This window comes from Drosophila nasuta, chromosome 2R (genome assembly GCF_023558535.2).
Source record: "Drosophila nasuta strain 15112-1781.00 chromosome 2R, ASM2355853v1, whole genome shotgun sequence".
In the NCBI taxonomy this organism is placed as follows: domain Eukaryota; kingdom Metazoa; phylum Arthropoda; class Insecta; order Diptera; family Drosophilidae; genus Drosophila; species Drosophila nasuta.
The window spans coordinates 2,157,618-2,174,719 of record NC_083456.1 but is presented as its reverse complement, the minus strand read 5'-3'; the positions used below and the strand labels follow the sequence as shown (position 1 = coordinate 2,174,719).

At 37.7% G+C, this 17,102-nt stretch overlaps 3 protein-coding genes across 7 annotated transcripts; all 3 read right to left on the bottom strand.

The window, feature by feature from the left end:
* Positions 1-338: 338 nt before the first annotated feature.
* On the bottom strand, positions 339-2,514 carry LOC132784770 (uncharacterized). The gene is made up of 4 exons (XM_060790607.1): positions 2,196-2,514; positions 1,686-2,127; positions 1,254-1,627; positions 339-563 (listed from the first exon to the last, which is right to left on the bottom strand). Exons 1-4 carry the CDS (start codon positions 2,339-2,341, stop codon positions 485-487), a joined length of 1,041 nt encoding a protein of 346 aa, XP_060646590.1. The 5' UTR covers positions 2,342-2,514; the 3' UTR covers positions 339-484.
* A 1,053-nt stretch (positions 2,515-3,567) lies between these two features.
* On the bottom strand, positions 3,568-5,087 carry LOC132784769 (uncharacterized). The gene is made up of 2 exons (XM_060790606.1): positions 3,903-5,087; positions 3,568-3,753 (listed from the first exon to the last, which is right to left on the bottom strand). Exons 1-2 carry the CDS (start codon positions 4,895-4,897, stop codon positions 3,693-3,695), a joined length of 1,056 nt encoding a protein of 351 aa, XP_060646589.1. The 5' UTR covers positions 4,898-5,087; the 3' UTR covers positions 3,568-3,692.
* A 910-nt stretch (positions 5,088-5,997) lies between these two features.
* On the bottom strand, positions 5,998-15,628 carry LOC132784761 (transforming growth factor-beta-induced protein ig-h3). Of its 5 annotated transcripts, none has more exons than XM_060790591.1 (9): positions 15,578-15,628; positions 15,043-15,148; positions 11,823-12,163; positions 11,621-11,762; positions 8,977-9,168; positions 8,564-8,849; positions 8,030-8,501; positions 6,749-7,431; positions 5,998-6,687 (listed from the first exon to the last, which is right to left on the bottom strand). In XM_060790591.1, the coding sequence occupies exons 2-9, from the start codon at positions 15,105-15,107 to the stop codon at positions 6,199-6,201; spliced, it is 2,670 nt and encodes an 889-aa protein (XP_060646574.1). In that variant the 5' UTR covers positions 15,108-15,148; positions 15,578-15,628; the 3' UTR covers positions 5,998-6,198. The 5 variants fall into 5 exon arrangements, with proteins under 5 accessions (XP_060646574.1, XP_060646577.1, XP_060646575.1 ...); XM_060790594.1 differs by having other exon boundaries at positions 11,823-11,962; XM_060790592.1 differs by having other exon boundaries at positions 15,568-15,620.
* Positions 15,629-17,102: the final 1,474 nt, after the last annotated feature.

Below are 17,102 nucleotides of genomic sequence, written 5' to 3'. Positions count from 1 at the left end.
TTTCGCAAGCTCAGTCAATTAGTGAGATAGCCAATTGGATTTGTATAAAGTTAATCTCAGCTGGTTAGGCCATAAAATTGTAGCCTCAACTGGTTAATTGATGAGTTTGTTTCGAGGTTTCTTTCTGGCTAATTGATAACTTTGATTCCATAATGTCATATTTTCATATTAATCAGTCTTTCCTAAAATGAATTTAGTTCCAAAATTTCTTGTGATTTCTCTATAATATTATTATTATTGCCTGTGCCTTATAACAAAATTATCAATTACTGATTAGTATTATGAATTCATAGATTATTTGCAATTTAAAATTTATTTTATTAATAGTTATAGGTCAGTTGAAAGTCAATAACCCCATATTTATATGCTATATTTGTGTTGCTCTTATCTATATCAAAACCTCATGCGTTTTTCAAGTGACAGATACTACACAATAATACACTTGATTATATTGAATGAAATGAATGTCATGATCCAACATTATTTAAGCCCTTTTGCTTTTAAGTGCTTTCCAGTATATTTCCAGTTCATTACCCTCCCAGTGAAAAGGCTTCGTCAAGATGCTGGAAAATTGAAAGGCAGAATTAGTTTAAGGAGATTATTTAAAATTAAACAAAAAAAAAAATCATGAAAGCTGCATTAATAATATACCTGAAATCGAAATTTAGCAAAGTATGAATATGAATAATATGAACATGAACATCAGAATACTTGACGAGTGCAATGATATTACGTTTCCACTTTTTTCTCCATTCTTTTAACTAGCTTGACATAATGGCATAATGGCCAAATAACTGTCGAGTATTATAAAATAAATAAAAAAAGTCATAAAACCATCGTGTCTAATAACTGTCGAGTATTATAAAATAAATAAATAAAATTCAAAGTGCATAACCATGATTCATATGGATGCGAATCTAAAAACAAGTTCAACATTGCTATGCTATGTAGTCGATTGCAGACAATCAGGTGATGGTAACATAGCTAAAGGAAAAGAGAAAGGGGAAGCAATGTCTGCCTACTGCACCGATGGCCAAGATTGACTTTGAATGTGCACATGAATGAACTGACAGGTGAAGCGCACTCGGACTTGAAGTCAAACTCGTACTGGGCAGGGGACTACGAGTTGGCTAATTCGACACTGACACTGGTTGTTGTTGCGAGTTGCGACTCGGAATCAGAGTCGGATATGACGCAATAGTAACATTGTATTCGAGTTGCACAATTTCGGTGCACTTCCGAGCGCCACTCACTTTTCTCTGAGATGCTGCAACACTTCCTGCTCCTGAGCATTGAGGCCGTCGTAAAAGGCAGACAAGTTCGTTTTGAGCAGCTGGCGGGTCTGCATGCCGGTAAGAAAGGTGCTCACATCGCTTAGTTGGATGGTGTAATACATGGCCAGCTTGCCCAGCTCAACGCCACGATCCTTGCACACCTTAGACGCTCGCTGTGCCACTTGCTTTTGATCATCGCTGGCCGGATGCCACGGCTGTGGCCCGGCGTTTGTAAGCAAACCTAGGGCATGGGCTGCGGCACAAACAATGCCCAAGTTCTGAGACTTGAAGAAGTCCAAGTAGTCGAGCAAAGAGTGATCAGTGAGAGTGTAACGCGCATATACGAGCACCGTCTGGAATAAAAATTGACATTAACGACCATTAAAAGATGTACAAGTATATGCAATTTACATCGAATCTGCCCTTGGCAAGTGAAATGCATTCCTTCAGCACAGATAATGGATAGGCGGATACGCCAATGTATTTGGCCTTGCCCTCCTTGACCAACTGCTCTAGCGTGGGCAACGTTTCGTTGAGCACGATATCCAAGTCAGGGGCGAATTCAATGTCATGTATTTGGATGACATCCACATAATCCAATCCAAGCAGCTGCAGACTCTTTTCCACGCTCTCACGAGTCTTCTTTGCACTGAAGTCAAACATATGATCGTAGTCGAGCTCATAGCGGGCCACCTTGGTGGCAATGTAGTAGGCTTCCCTGGGCACATCCTTCAGTGCCTGACCCAGAACTTCCTCCGAACGCCCTTGACCATACCAAGGTGCAGTGTCAATGTAATTGACGCCAGCTTTCAAAGCTTCATGCACAGTTCGAATGCCCTCATCTAATTCGAAGCTGTAAGTTAATATTTCTCTTATTTAAAGAGCGCTCGTTCTGCATCTTACGTTCTCTTCAAAGCATACCCATAGTTCGCACAGAGCGCACCGCCGCCAAATGAAATTTTGGAGACTTGTAGATTTGTGTTTCCAAACTTGCGGTATTCCATACGCTTCACTTGCTCCTCATCGTGAAAACCCTTCACATAAGTGGCTGGTAATGTTCCAGACATTCTCCAATCGTATTTATTTATTTTTAGCTTTGTTTAATTTGTTTCGCACTCTGGCGAAATTCGTTCAACCGACCAGGAGGCCACAAGCAGTACTGATAGTCAATTCAACAATTTATTGTATGATTCTCCGACTTTTCGCTTTCATTATCAAGGAACAGAATTGTCTACGTCGTTCAATGATTGTATGTGTATGTTTACTAGTGTGTGAAGTGTTTGTTAACTTAAAGAGCACACAAGCAAAGTTGCAAACAAAATTCATCAAAACTCTCCGATCTTTTGTGTGTAAAGAGATTAAAAAAGGCGTGTTTGGAGAGCATGAGCACAGGGGTGGTTCACAGAAAATGGAGTTAATCCACAATTCAGATGAATATGCCAAATATATTTGTGTTTTGAATAGCAATGCTATTTCAAAGATATGCATATGTTGGATTTCATTTAGATAGTGTTTAAAAATCGCAAAATATAAATGAATTTGATTATCTCATTGATATTACATATATACACTACCTACATACGTACTCGAAGTGCTTATCTTTTTATTTGAATAAGTAAATCGATGCTTGCATATACAGTGGGGAGCAAAAGTGAGTGCATGTAAGCAAACACAACAATTTTTTTCACCTTTTACTACAAAATAACATAAGACAATTAATAGTTAGAATAGCAGAAAAAAAGGAAAAGCAATATTGCTTAAAAGTCCGAGTTAAAAAAAATAAGGACTTGTGGACTACATATTAATGTTATTGTAAATTTGAAATAATACAATTTTTTTGGTTGATAACAAAATTGAAGTGGCAAAGGATGATAAGTGAGTACATGGGTTTTTTTTTGTTTTTCACATTATTTTTTCTGCAATTCTAACTGTTAATTGTTTCATGTTATTTGTAGAAGTATATTATGTGTAGAATAAGTAAAAAAAAAGTATTGTGTTTGTTTTACTACTTTCTGTTTTATTCGCATCCAAATGGACTGTGTTACATATGCAAACACGTAAACATGCAAACTCACCTTTGCACCCCACTGTATGTAGTACATACGTATGTATGTACAAGAAATTGTACAGAAAGCTTCACGATTGAAGGGATCTAACTAATTGGGCTTAATTGGTAAATACTCGAACAAAATATAGTCCACAGTGACAAATTTCTGCTTGATTCCGTTCCAGTAAATGTAAATAAATATTTAAGTTAAAAGTGATACGAAACATAGTCAGCAAAAAATGAAAGTACAATTATAAAATTTGATTTTATTATATCTATTGTTATATTGTTCATTATACAGATAATATACAAGTAATTAAATGCTTTAAATGCTGCCATTTCATGATAGGCGTCTATCATTTGGTTTGGGTCTATTTAAAGTCTCCAACAGTTGATAGTGTGGATCCCCAGCTATAGGACTGCTTGAATACACTGCAAAAAACATATGATACAAAATAGTTTTAGTTGCGGAGTATATTTAAACCGGTTGTTGGCATAGGCCAAGTTCGAGTGCTCCTGACGCAATGCTAACACCAAATCCGAATTGCACAATTTCGCAAAACTGGTTAATGAGTACTCACTTTTCGCGCAGATACTGCAACACTTCCTGTTCCGTGGCTGTCAAGCCGTTGAAGACCACATCCAGGTTGAGCTGCAGCAGATGACGATTGGGTATGCCGATCAAGAAGGTTGAAGCATCCTCTAGCTGCATGGTGTAATACATGGCCAATTTACCCAGCTCCACGCCACGTTGTTTGCATACTTCGGCTGCTTGTTTGCCTACAGATTGCAACTCTTGGCTGCCGGGGTGCCAAGCTTGTGGACCAGCATTAGAGAGCAGACCCAATGCATGGGCTGCTGCACATATAACTCCAACATGCAGCTCCTTGAAGGCCTTCATATTTCTCAGAAGAGTGTTATCCAGAAGAGTGTAGCGGGCATAGGAGAGCACCACTTGGACACGACCCTTAGCACGCTCAGCGCATTCCTTAAGAGCATCCACATCATATGCTGTGATACCAATGAATCGTGCCTTGCCGGCCTTTACATACTCCTCTAGCACGGGAATAGTCTCGTTGAGCACCATATCTAGACTTGGTGCAGCGTCCACATCATGTACTTGTAGCACATCTACATAATCCAATCCAAGCAGATCCAAGCTCTTCTTTACACTTTCACGGGTTTTTTCGGCCGTGAAATTAAACATGCGATCGGGATCAAGTTCATAGCGTGCCACCTTTGTAGCAATGTAGTAAGCCTCCCGAGGTACATCCTTGAGAGCTAAACCGAGCAACCTCTCCGAGTCGCCCTGGCCATAGAAGGGTGCAGTATCAATGTAGTTGATGCCAGACTTGATTGCCTCGTGCACTGTTTTGATGCCCTCCTCCTGATCGAATTTTTTGTCAAAAAGAACGCTCAGAGTAGCACCTCCAAGTGCCAGAGTGGAGACTTTTAGACCTGTGCTGCCTAAAGTGCGGTATTCCATTCGTCGGACGAGCTCCTCGTTATGAAAACCTTTTACGAAGGTGGCTGGAAGTGTTCCTGTCATCGCTGTAGTTACAATTAAACTGCACATTTGCCTCTAGCTTGACAGATGTTTATATTCGTTTTCGAAGCACACAAATACACACTCAAAAGAAAGACTACAGAATGCGCTTATCTCATTCAATCTAGCTTACAGTGTGTATAACAAAGGCGCGACAAAGCGCTCTTCAGTAAATATAATTCTCTTCAGATACAATATTCTATTCTCTTTCATGTAGACTCAGTAGGAAAAAGTAAAACCAAGTAAAATGTAGAATTGTGACTCTTACTCTTACATGTGCTGTTTTTATACCCGCTACCCATAGGGTAGAAGGGTATTATAACTTTGTGCCGGCAGGAAATGTATGTAACAGGTAGAAGGAGGCATCTCCGACCCTATAAAGTATATATATTCTTGATCAACGTCAACAGCCGAGACGATATAGCCATGTCCGTCTGTCCGTCTGTTCGTCCGTCCGTCTGTCCGTCTGTCCGTATGAACACCTAGATCTCAGAGACTATAAAAGATAGAGCTATAATTTTTTTACGACAGCATTTGTTATGTTTGCACGCAGATCAAGTTTGTTTCAAATTTTTGCCACGCCTACTTCCGCCCCCGCAAATCAAAAAAGATCGAATAACAAGCGTAAGTTAAAGCTAGAGTAACGAATTTTGGTATATACAGTAATAACAATAGTAGTTATATTCCCTGAAAATTTGGTTGCGATCAGATAAAAATTGTCGAAGTTATTAAAGAAATACTTTTGTATGGGCAAAAACGCTACTTACTAGGGGTCTTAGTTGCTTTGGCTGACAATCTGGTATATTGTGCCATCTATGGTATATTTTGATTGGTATCGGGTATCTCATAGTCGAGTACACTCGACTGTAGCTTTCTTACTTGTTGTTGTTGAACGCAAGCAGATCTAGCTACGAATATTAAAGCTAAAAAAGCCAACTTAGCTTGGCATAAGTAAAGTTAATTCTAGAAAATTAATTTCATAAATGCTGGTCGCAGATTATCTGCGAGGCGATCAGTGTTAGATGCAGTTAATTCTTCTGTGTGCCTCTCTTATCTGTGGTCTCTTATTATAGTATGTCATACTACTTGTTATCAAGAGGTTCGGTAATGATTGTTTATCAAGTATAGATTTTTTTATAATTCTATTTATTTTATTATCAGAGATATTTGTAACTATAGCTGTATTTTGCTTATGTGAGTTTCCAATCGATCCAATTGATACTCGTAAATCATTTTTAAATATATAAATATTTTCGCATATTATATAATATAGACAAAGAATGAGATATTTCTCTATATATATTTTATTGCCTCAGAAGCAATCGCAGTACTTAGAAGAAAACGTCAAAATCACCTTGGGACTGATAATTGGGAGGAAGATGTGGTCGACGATGCTGTTGAGATGGCCGAGGAACAATCACATCGTTTATCTCATGTAGAATGCCATTTGTGGCAATCACATCGCATTTGGTGACACCAGCGTTTTCGATTTTGGGACGACGATCACGGGTGATGCGAAGGTGTTGACCCGAAATGGATTCAATGGAGCGCACAAATGGCCAGTTGGTAGGTATGATACCAGCACAGCAGACTACATCGTTCACAATATGGGTCTTCACCTGTGCCTCTAATTCGGCCTGACTCTGTGTAGAAGCCTTTGACTCGCTGGATTCGCTGAGCTCGTCGAACACATCGTTCTTGGGTACCAGCAACGTGAAGCTGTCTGATTCATTGGCCAGCAAATGTGTCAAGTTTGCCTTACGAACCAATTCCAGGAACTTACTGTAGTTTGGATTAGCCTCCAGTGACTTCAGAAGATTCTTTAGAGAAAAAGAAGAGAAATATTAAAATAATATCGCATAGATAATATATTAATCTTACGTTCTGAGGTGGTGTTAATGCACGATCCACTTGATGCAACACCGATCCACAGCTCTCGTCATCAAAGTGTACAAGACGAGCACAGTTTACAGTGGCCCTGTTCATTACGTCCGAGAAGAGTGCATGTGTGGAGTATAAGTTGAGGCGGACACTCGAGCCCTCTACTGTTGGCAGCGAACTCTCTGAGAGATCGCATGTCTTAATCATGGGTTTGACCACATGGTAGTTGAGGAACTTTAACAAATCTTGATTGCCTTTCAAAGTTTCGGGTTTCTCTGCAACCAAACGTGCCCATTGCGAGTGTTGTAATGCCTTATCCGTGGGAGCGAATATTGTGACGTTGTCCAAATCATCGAATTGATCATCGAAGCCAGAGGCCTCAAGCAGCTGCTTGAAGATGGTCAAATTTTTCTGCGAAATCAACGAAGTCATTGGAAGAGCAGATTCCGTTGGCATAATTGTGTCAATGACGTGAAGCACTCCGTTTGTGCCCATAATATCAGCATTCAGAATCTTAGCCACATTATTGATATAGACTGCACTCTCCACTGTTGAATTCTGGTTATGCTGGGTGCGATTAAATAGAAGTGGCTCGCCAAGAAGGTTATAAGCTGTCGTCTTGGCACCAGGCAAAGTTGCCAACGAACAGAAAGTCAGATCTAGCATGTGGTTCTTCAGAATGTCTAAAAAAGAGATTCAATTACTATTAATCAAATAATATAAAATTGGCCCTTTGAGTTAAAATAAGCAGTGAACTGCTTACAGAGCCACATACTCCCAATGCAAGCAGTGCACATAAGCAGTTTACCGTGGTTGTAATTGAAATATGTATTTTCAATTCCCTGTTTGACAATCATAGAAAGGAATTATACGCACTACTCGTAGAGCAGAAGGGTCTTCTTACTATGTATGTATGTATGTGCCGGTAGGAAATCCCTCTAACAGACAGAAGGAGGGATTTCCGACCCCATGAACTGTCTTGCTGTATGAACGTCTAGATCTCAGAGCAGCCGCCTTCGCAAAGCGAAAAAAATCCAATAGCAGACGTAGTTTTAAAACTAGAGTTGATTTTTGGTGCATATAATAATAACAGTATTTAGAATTCATGGAAATTTGATTGTGATCACATGGATCATATGGCAAAAAACGTCTGCTGCTATCGGGGCTTATTTACTTTGTTATATTTTCAGAATACTACCCCAATGTTTGTTTTTATTCAAAATAGATAGCGGATATTTCAAAGTCGACCACACATGAGGTGTTGGGGGCTATTATACTCACTAGAAGCGCAGCTACGTCCCTCTTTAAGAGTTCGTCTAAAATGTGGGTCCAGTTTATCAAAAGCCGCATCTGTAGGCACAAATATGGTGACGGGCTTATCGGCCTCTAGCATGGCACTGATGTTTGTCTTCTCGAGCACGGCACGCATTATGGACAAATCGGTACGATCACGTATGATGTCCATTACTGTTTTACTTATAGGCTTGAGGACGCCATTCAGTGTGTGCACTAGAGCCTGTTCCGACAGCTTATCGTGCTTCTCAATGGGTACACAATTCGCTGCGTAACGATAAGGTTCTAGACCTAAAGCGGGCGGCAGCTGATAACTGTTAATGCGAATCTTCTGGCCGGGAAGTTCGGTTTGCAGCAGTTGCTCGTTGGGCACATCTTCCAGCTGGACATCGCCTATAACAGAGTGCAGTTTGTAGATTGACGATGTTTTTGACGTATCGGTTTTCGAGTCCTCGACGTTCTGCGTTTGTATTTAAAAAAATAACTTTAGAACAATTTCAGAAATTGCATTGATTCTCTTACGTTCTCCTGCTGATGTTCTCCACGATATTCCTGGAAAGCGGTATCGAGAGGCACAAACACAGTAACTTTCTTGCCACTATTGCTGGCCAGCATATCGCCAAGTTCTCCTGCACTCTTGGCAGACGCAATGAACTGTTTGGCTCCCATATCAGCTGCAGTGGCTTCGATATCTTTGATCTCAATCTTTTCACAAGGTGTATTGAAGTCGGAGTTGCGTGGTCGTCCATAGCCGTGACAGCATTGGCGTGTCAGAGTCAGCGTCTTCTTTTTGCCATTTTGATTTACGCTGTTCGCAAGAAATGAAAAATGAATTACACATCGTGAATACGCAACTTTGGCATTAAGCTTATGCAGATTGCTGACTTTGCTGCAATTTCTACATTCAACGTTCGCAGAGTTGTTGCCCCACTTACATTTTAGTGCAGACGTGCTTGTTGGGCTTTTCGGCGCAGGAGTTCACGCTGAAGTGGAACTGGCCAAAAAGTGGTGATCGGACAACGCTGCCAGCGCCATCACGTTCCTGACCAAAGGTGTCTACGCTTTCATCACCATCGGTTTCCGTGATTGCGCCTTCGCTTTCCTCTTTTTCAGTACACACGTTTGGTCTGCAATTTGAAGAAAAACATATTGATTATTTACGGATTTACGTTTTAATTGAGCTCAAGTATTCATGGCTGAGTTCGATTTAAAAATAAAACAGTGAAATAACGTATTTAAACTGTTTTATACTTCTACTCCTTAAATTGAATTCGTCAATTTATGTCTTCAATCTATACAGTTTTACTTAACTTTCGATGATCTAAGATTATAACTTTACTGCTTACATGTTGCATTTTATCGTGTTTCGTTGACCCGATAATTCAGGTGCCCACTATCCCTCAAAATGATTAGAACTATGCGAAAATTCGTGTTATTATTGACTATTATTACCTTCTAATTCACAGACTTGCAAATTAAAAGTCAATGTACTCATAATTTCCATAGATACAACTTTAGATTTCAGATCCTATGGTACCACAATCCATTTATTTACTACTGTTAGTCAGCATTCAATAAACGCACCCCATGAATAGCATATCTGTCCATCAATCTGAGCGTTGATTAATGTTTACGTTACGAATTCATACATGGAAGATATGTATAGTAAATATACTCGTATATGATGATAAGGTAAAAGCTCTGTGGAATTAACAGCTCAACAGCTTTGCCTGCCTTCAATTCAATTACTTGTGACTTGTGTGTGTGTACACTACAAAGGGGCACATTGTGTGGCCATAGTTTTTGAAATCTCTCGTTATAAGCATGGAAACGTACAGATGTGGAGATGTACCGATGTACAGATGTGTATGTATTCATGTACTCATTTTGTAGTTAGCGCTAATTTTTCAATTGCTGTGTCTCTCATTTCATTTTCGCTATAGGTTCAACACAAGCAAATGCAACGAGCAACCGACTGAATAGATATCTCAATTTTGCTTTAATAAGATTTTAAGAAACTGCACACGAGTCAATATCTATACCATTTATGTACTATATATAAAAAGCCAGTTTGTATTCAGCAGTCAGAGCAATTAATTGAGAAACCATTACCATGCGAAAAAAGCTAGTAAGAAAGCATTAGTAGAGCGTGCTCAACTGTGAGATACCCTACTTATATTCAACAAAAGCAAATTAGTGTGACAGAGGTATTATAGTTAAAATATAAAAAAAAATTAATATGTCAAAAAAAATATATCGAGAACTATTTTTTGTGTACCGATTTACTAGTACATTCAAGTATACCATAGAGTACAATATATACCAAATTGTCAAACAATGAAATGAAGACGCTGCTGTAGCCTTTGTAGTGTCAACAAAAAATAATTACAGTCTATGATGTCGAAGATGTTTTTTTTTTTTTTTGCATGTTATGTATATTTCCTATAGGCGTAAAGTGATAATACCCTCCTACCCTATGGGTAGCAGGTATATAAACACTTGTAAAGCAACTCACCATCTGAATTTCTCATATAATGAATAAACTATTGTTATTGTGAATGAATATCATTTAAAATCATTATTTTTGTATTTATTATAAGCACAACTATTTAAGTATAATTATATAAGTATTTCGAATACACAGAAGTTCCAGCGGATGAAGATAAGTCGGGAGATGCTACGAATCAAAATAATATTTAATAACTCAAATGAACTTGACATTGTGATGTGTTAATTACCAAAATGCCAAGAACATCATAAGCACTTAAGTGTTGAGATTAGAAAAAAGAACTAAATAATATGCTAGTACTCCAATAGATTTTAATAAAAAATAAAATCTTTTAAGCCTTTAATATTTGACAACAGCCAATCATTCAAATGTATTTCTATTGTACTTAACAAATTGTCGTTATACCCTCTATAGAAGGTGGAAAGGGATGGTATTAAAACTTTGTGTCGGCTGGAAATGTATATAACAGGCAGAAAGAGGCATATCCGATACTACATATAAAGTATATATACTCTCGATCAGGGTCGACGGACGAGACGACATAGCCACTTCCGTCTCAGATCTGAGAGAAATAAAAATTTTTTTTTCGACAGCACTTGTTCTGTTTGCAGGCTGGTCAAATTTTTGCCAAAAAAAACGAATACTGCACTATTGGATGTTATTCAAAGTGGGGTAGCTGGTATCTTCCAGTCGAGCGCACTCGACTGGGGCTTTCTGACTTGTTATATAAGTTTACAAATAATATTCCTAGCATAATCAAATTATTGTCAAGTGATCTTCTCCTTGTTTAAATTACTACAATTATAATATTATTTATGTGAATTAGCATTTTTAAATCAAATCCACAAATTACGGAAGAATAATTATATTTAAATAACATAGGACGATATATTTCCTAATTATGAAATAATCTAAATAAAATATTTCTTAAATCCAATTAATTCAAATTGATATAACCTGACCAAATTCGCAGAAATGCAATATGCTTAATTGTATTTATATAATTTGTATTTGAAAATGATTTCTATATACAAACTAGAATATATAAGCTATTATCATTTGATACTCACCCTTTCCACCAAGGCTCCTGAGCATTGCCGAACCCGAAGCCACCGAACGAGTTAAAGAATTCATTGCCGAAGAAGGGAAACGATTGCTGGAAGAACACAGCTGGATTGGGAGAGTTTATATCCGTAGTGATGGTGTCGACATCTGTGCAAGAAGACATATCATTACTAAAACATTTAATGGCTTGAAGAATCTGAGACCTACTGAAAGGTTTCTGAGCCGAAGTGTGCTGCTGCGATGTGACGGCTGTGGCAACTGCATCCTGACGTCCTTGTGGTTGTTGCTGTTGTTGCTCCAGAGGAATGAACTCGGTGTCGGTGATCCCGTCGCTGCCATAGCTGCTACTGTAGGGTGGTAACAGTGGGGCATTAAGTTGCGCTTGCGGGCGTTGCTGCTGGACCATCAGCGAGGCTGGTGGTGGTGCAGTCCAAACGCTTGCAACACGCTGAGATGGCTGAGCACGTAGTGGTTCTAGCGGTGCAAATGGAATGGGCCCAAAGAGCGTGCGATGGAGTGGCAATGGTCGTGTTAAATGTTGCATAAAGCTGTCGAGGAGGAGAATGAAGTGGGAGTCGGGTGTTTGTTTAGTGTGTGTTGCGTGTGGTGTTTCCTTTGTGGTTAGATTGTGTTTAGTTTTTAATATGTGTGTGTGTGTGGTAAGTTGTGAGCTGTTTCATATAAATTCAAACCCACGGAACTTAACCCTAAAACGGATTCCGCTCATAATTCATATGCCTTCCATTGTTTCTCTCATAAAAGTAGAAGCTCCGGTCTGACTTAACATTCTATCTACATATATATGTATATACATATACAATATATAGCAGTAGTATACAGTATATGCTCTGATCGTGCCCATTGTTTAGCAATTGTTTCGCGCAGCATTTCCATGTGCTGCATACCAATTATTTGACTCCATTAACTGTGAAGCTAACATAATAAAAATCAAATGAAAACTATTTTTTTTTCAAATTCCCGAAACAAAGTTGCAAAATTGGCAAACAAAATGCGTTGCATCCCCGTGTCATTTAACAAATGGGATTTATGTCTCTTGTTTTTAGGAGTATAAATATAACTGCTTCACCAAAAACTCCCATTTATGTACATATGTACATAATAATACATATTATTTTGTTGTAGTATGTGTTTCCAACTTTATCGCAGGTGATTCATTTGAACGCTTTAGGCAAACTAATTTTTTTACCGCTTTCTATTGACTTTGCCACTTAACTTTTCTTATATCTCAATGTACGCACCCACATACAAGTATACACATATTCTTGAATATATAAACAATACACACATCGCTAATATATAATATAAATAACTTTTGTTTCTTTGTAACATATTCGGGACCTTCTTTGTTGATCACCCTCATTATAAATGCGCGCCACGGAAGTTAATTAAAACAAAAAGACGTTAAAAAACAACTGAGTAAAAAAAAGTAAATACGCTTTAAATAATATGCTGGAAATGGCAAACATAACAAATTTTTATAGTATCCACGGTCGGTTTGCTGCGATCTTACTTCTGCCTTCTTGAAATGTTTTCGTTATTTTATGACACCTTCATCTTGTACTCAAATGAGTCATGTTTTGCGTCGCGACTCGCGAACAAGGGCTTAGGCTTGAGTTCGCTTGATTCCAGTGTTTTTTACTGTTTTTCATGAGCTTGGACACGTCACGACCAAGATTTGAGATGAGGGAAATAATTGGTTTGAACTTGCCTTGGACTTGCTTGCTAATCAAGAGTTGAATCTACTAAATTTCATCAGGATGTTGAAAATGAAAACCTTATTCACATAGCTGAGACATTTAATAAATTTTGAAAATTTTCCATTTACTGAGAATTTTTTTTTTATATAATATATTTCTTTCTATTGAAACCAAACCATTCGCAGAAACTTTTAGAACTTTCCGTTGGCCATTAAAAAATGCATATTATACCAAAGCGAAAGCTATTGACCACAACAGACCGTCAATGAGCGATCGACCCGAATCTGGTTAGGTCTAATTGGCCATAGCTGGGTGATTTAATTAAAAATGGACCATAGAGCGCAACGTGTAGAACAAATCAGTGTTGAATGATTATTAATGCATTAAATTGGGGCGAAACCTAGTCTGGAATTGTACCTATGAAGGTGTTAAAAGATAATTGGATTTGTGCTTAGCAATTTGCGTGGGCAAAGTTATTATTGTCACCCAAAAATGTGTCAAAACGAAAGTTAACTATCATTAAGTTAAGTTACACACTGTACTCTTAGGGTCTACAGCTCGTGTTGCCACGTTTGCGACGTGGTTAGCCATGTGGAATAGACTTACGTATGCAACCGACGATCTGAAAGATATACTCATCATCTATCAGACTCCATCTGCATCGCTAACTCCATCGCAGTGCCTTGTGGATGCCCTTAAGTCGATGACCTACTTTTAGTGGGCATTGTTCTCATCGAAGTTGTTTTTACTGTTGTAATTTGCCTTTCGCAAAAACTTGAACTATGGGGTTAAATGATCTTTGCGGCGTTTTAGTGTGCCACATTTCGATCGAAATTCTCTGTGTTTATAGTTACAAGTATGTGCAATTTATTTCAATTTGCTTTAACTATCTCTTTTTGGGCCCTAACAAAGAACTGGCTTTTTGATTTTGACGTTGAGATTTGTAAAAGTCAGTCTAAATAAAAAAGTTGTAGTTTACGGTGTGCAGGGTATGCTTAAAGTCCAACACCCTTATGTCAATTCTTTTTTTGGATTTAGTCTTTAAATTGAGGTCAACAAAATTCGACTTTCTTTCCGCGATTTCGGGGGTTTCATTTCTGTTTGTTTTGTTCTCTGTTGCTGAAGACTCATTTTTTTTGCTACACTATATTTGCCTTATCATTTAGCGCTTGTTTTTTGCAAAGTCAATATTGTTGTAAATGAGAAAATTTCTCTGAGCAAGCACTTAAAGTGCTTGTACAAATATCATAAACAACTGAACTCGCATTTACCTCAGTTTTATGTTGTGTCAATGGGCACAGAACTATAAAAATGTTAAAGTTACCATTTTCTTATTTGAATAAAATGTTAATAAATATAGTCAGTTGATATGGTTTGTTTCTAGATGGTTAAAAATGCCGCATTTGGACTGCACCAAACTTATGATAATAACCAAATAAATGTTAAAAATATTATTGCTTATATTTTTAATTAGATCATTAGTGTGATATCCAAAAGAAAATGTATTTCTAATTTAGTGATTTGTAAATCTCTGAGCAGCTTTATAATTCTGAAGTTAAACTACTGAAAGACAAATACCAAGCTATGTTAAATTGAATGTACATGAGCTATTATAGGGTGCAAACGGTATGGTATGGTACTAGATACTAAAGGTCGGACACAAAAACCACACAAAGATTTCAAATTGTGAACCCATTTAAGTTACTTACTCGCTATAAAAAGGCCCAGCTTGCACGAAGCTGACCAACAGCAGACATGCCCACAGCTTTGGCATCCTTCTCTTTGTGAAATATAAATAAATTACCTTCTTTGAAGCTAAAATTAAATAAATATAATAACAGAAAGTGACATCAATGCATCTAGCAATCTCTGGATCGAATGGTAAACTCGAGATATGAGACTAGACTCAAACGGAAAATACTGGTTTTCCACGGTAATGTGCACTCTGTCTTAGAGTTGGGTGAATACTCGTATACAACATTTATGTAGGTGAATGTGGACAGTTGGTTGGAAATTATAAAAGAAAAATTTCTACAGTCTTCATACATTAATTATACGTTTATCACTATGCGCATCTACAATGCTACATTAATTGTCTTGCAAAGTTGCCACACATAACATTTTCATCGAAGCAAGTCGTATTATCCAGTGGCATTTGTATTTATGTATTTACTACAAAATATAAAATACTGCCTTTGAGTCCTCTTCACTAAAACGCAAAAACGCTCACTCACGATTACTAACAATTTGCCGTGTTTCCCGACGATGTTCACGTTTTGAGCGACAGTTGAAGACTAACTGACATAGAATGCGCACTTCTCTTATTTATAAGCTGCGATCGGATGTGTTTTAAAACTCAAGAGTATTGCCGGCTTGAGCTTTGGCTCTCAGTCTCTCTCAATAGAACTTTCAGTGTAAGCTTAAGAGAAAAAATCGTGTTTGAATTGTGAAAGTGCGCTACGGTGATAAGTACTTACACTGTCGAGCACAATATGAGACGAGTAAATAAATATTTACTTGTGTGATATTTGATAAATAATTCCACACTATAAAATTGGCATTCTTTAATAAATGGCATAGAAAATACACTAATCACTTATTTTGAATACCCTATGTATAGTATATGGATATATCCATATCTTTTATAAAACTTACCATTTTCGGAAATATATAGTTGAATAGTTGTTATTTAATTGAAAAAAGTTTTCGATTAATGTCTACTTAACAACTTTCTACAAAGAAACAAGTAAGAAAGCTACAGTCGAGTGTACTCGACTGTGAGATACCCGCTACCCATTTTAAATAAAAGCAATATATTTTGCGGTATTATTCTCAAAATATACCAAATATATTGCAAAAATACTAAAAATATACTAACTGGTATATGTGGTATATCGGAGTAGTACCGCATTTAAAATATACCATAGACGGCGCAATATACCAGATTGCCAGCCAAAGCAACTCATACCCATAGTAAGTAGGCGTTTTTGCCCATACAAAAGTATTTCTTTAAAACCTTCCACAATTTTTATCTGATCGCAACCAAATTTTCAGGAATCATAACTACTACAGTAATTATTGCATATACCAAAATTCGAAACTCTAGTTTAAAAATTACGCTTGTTATTCGATTTTTTGATTTGCGGGGGCGGAAGTGGGCGTGGCAAAAATTTGAAGCAAACTTGATCTGCGTGCAAACATAACAAATGCTTTCGAAAAAAAATTATAGCTCTATCTCTTATAGTCTCTGAGATCTAAGTGTTCATACGGACGGACGGACAGACACACAGACACACAGACACACAGACGGACAGACGGACATGGCTATATCGTCTCGGCTGTTGACGCTGATCAAGAATATATATACTTTATAGGGTCGGAGATGCCTCCTTCTACCTGTTACATACATTTCCTGTCGGCAGAAAGTTATAATACCCTTCTACCCTATGGGTAGCGGGTATAAAAACAAGTATGAAAGGTACAGTTGTTTGTGCTCGACGGTGAAATACCCGCCACGCATTATAACTTCATGCCTCTAGGAAATTTTTGTATATACATATCTCACTTTCGAGCTCACTCCTTGCTTGCTTCCTTGTTATTAATTGTTTGGGTTGCCTACCTGATTTATCTGTTTTCAAGCAGAGATCGACTTTCTTTGAATTTCATTGTTTATTCTCTATTCTTATGGTTCGACCTTAGTTAGCTGAGGTTTTTATACCCTCTATCTAAGGTACATAGTAAATATAACTTTGTTGTGTGCTGGTTGAAG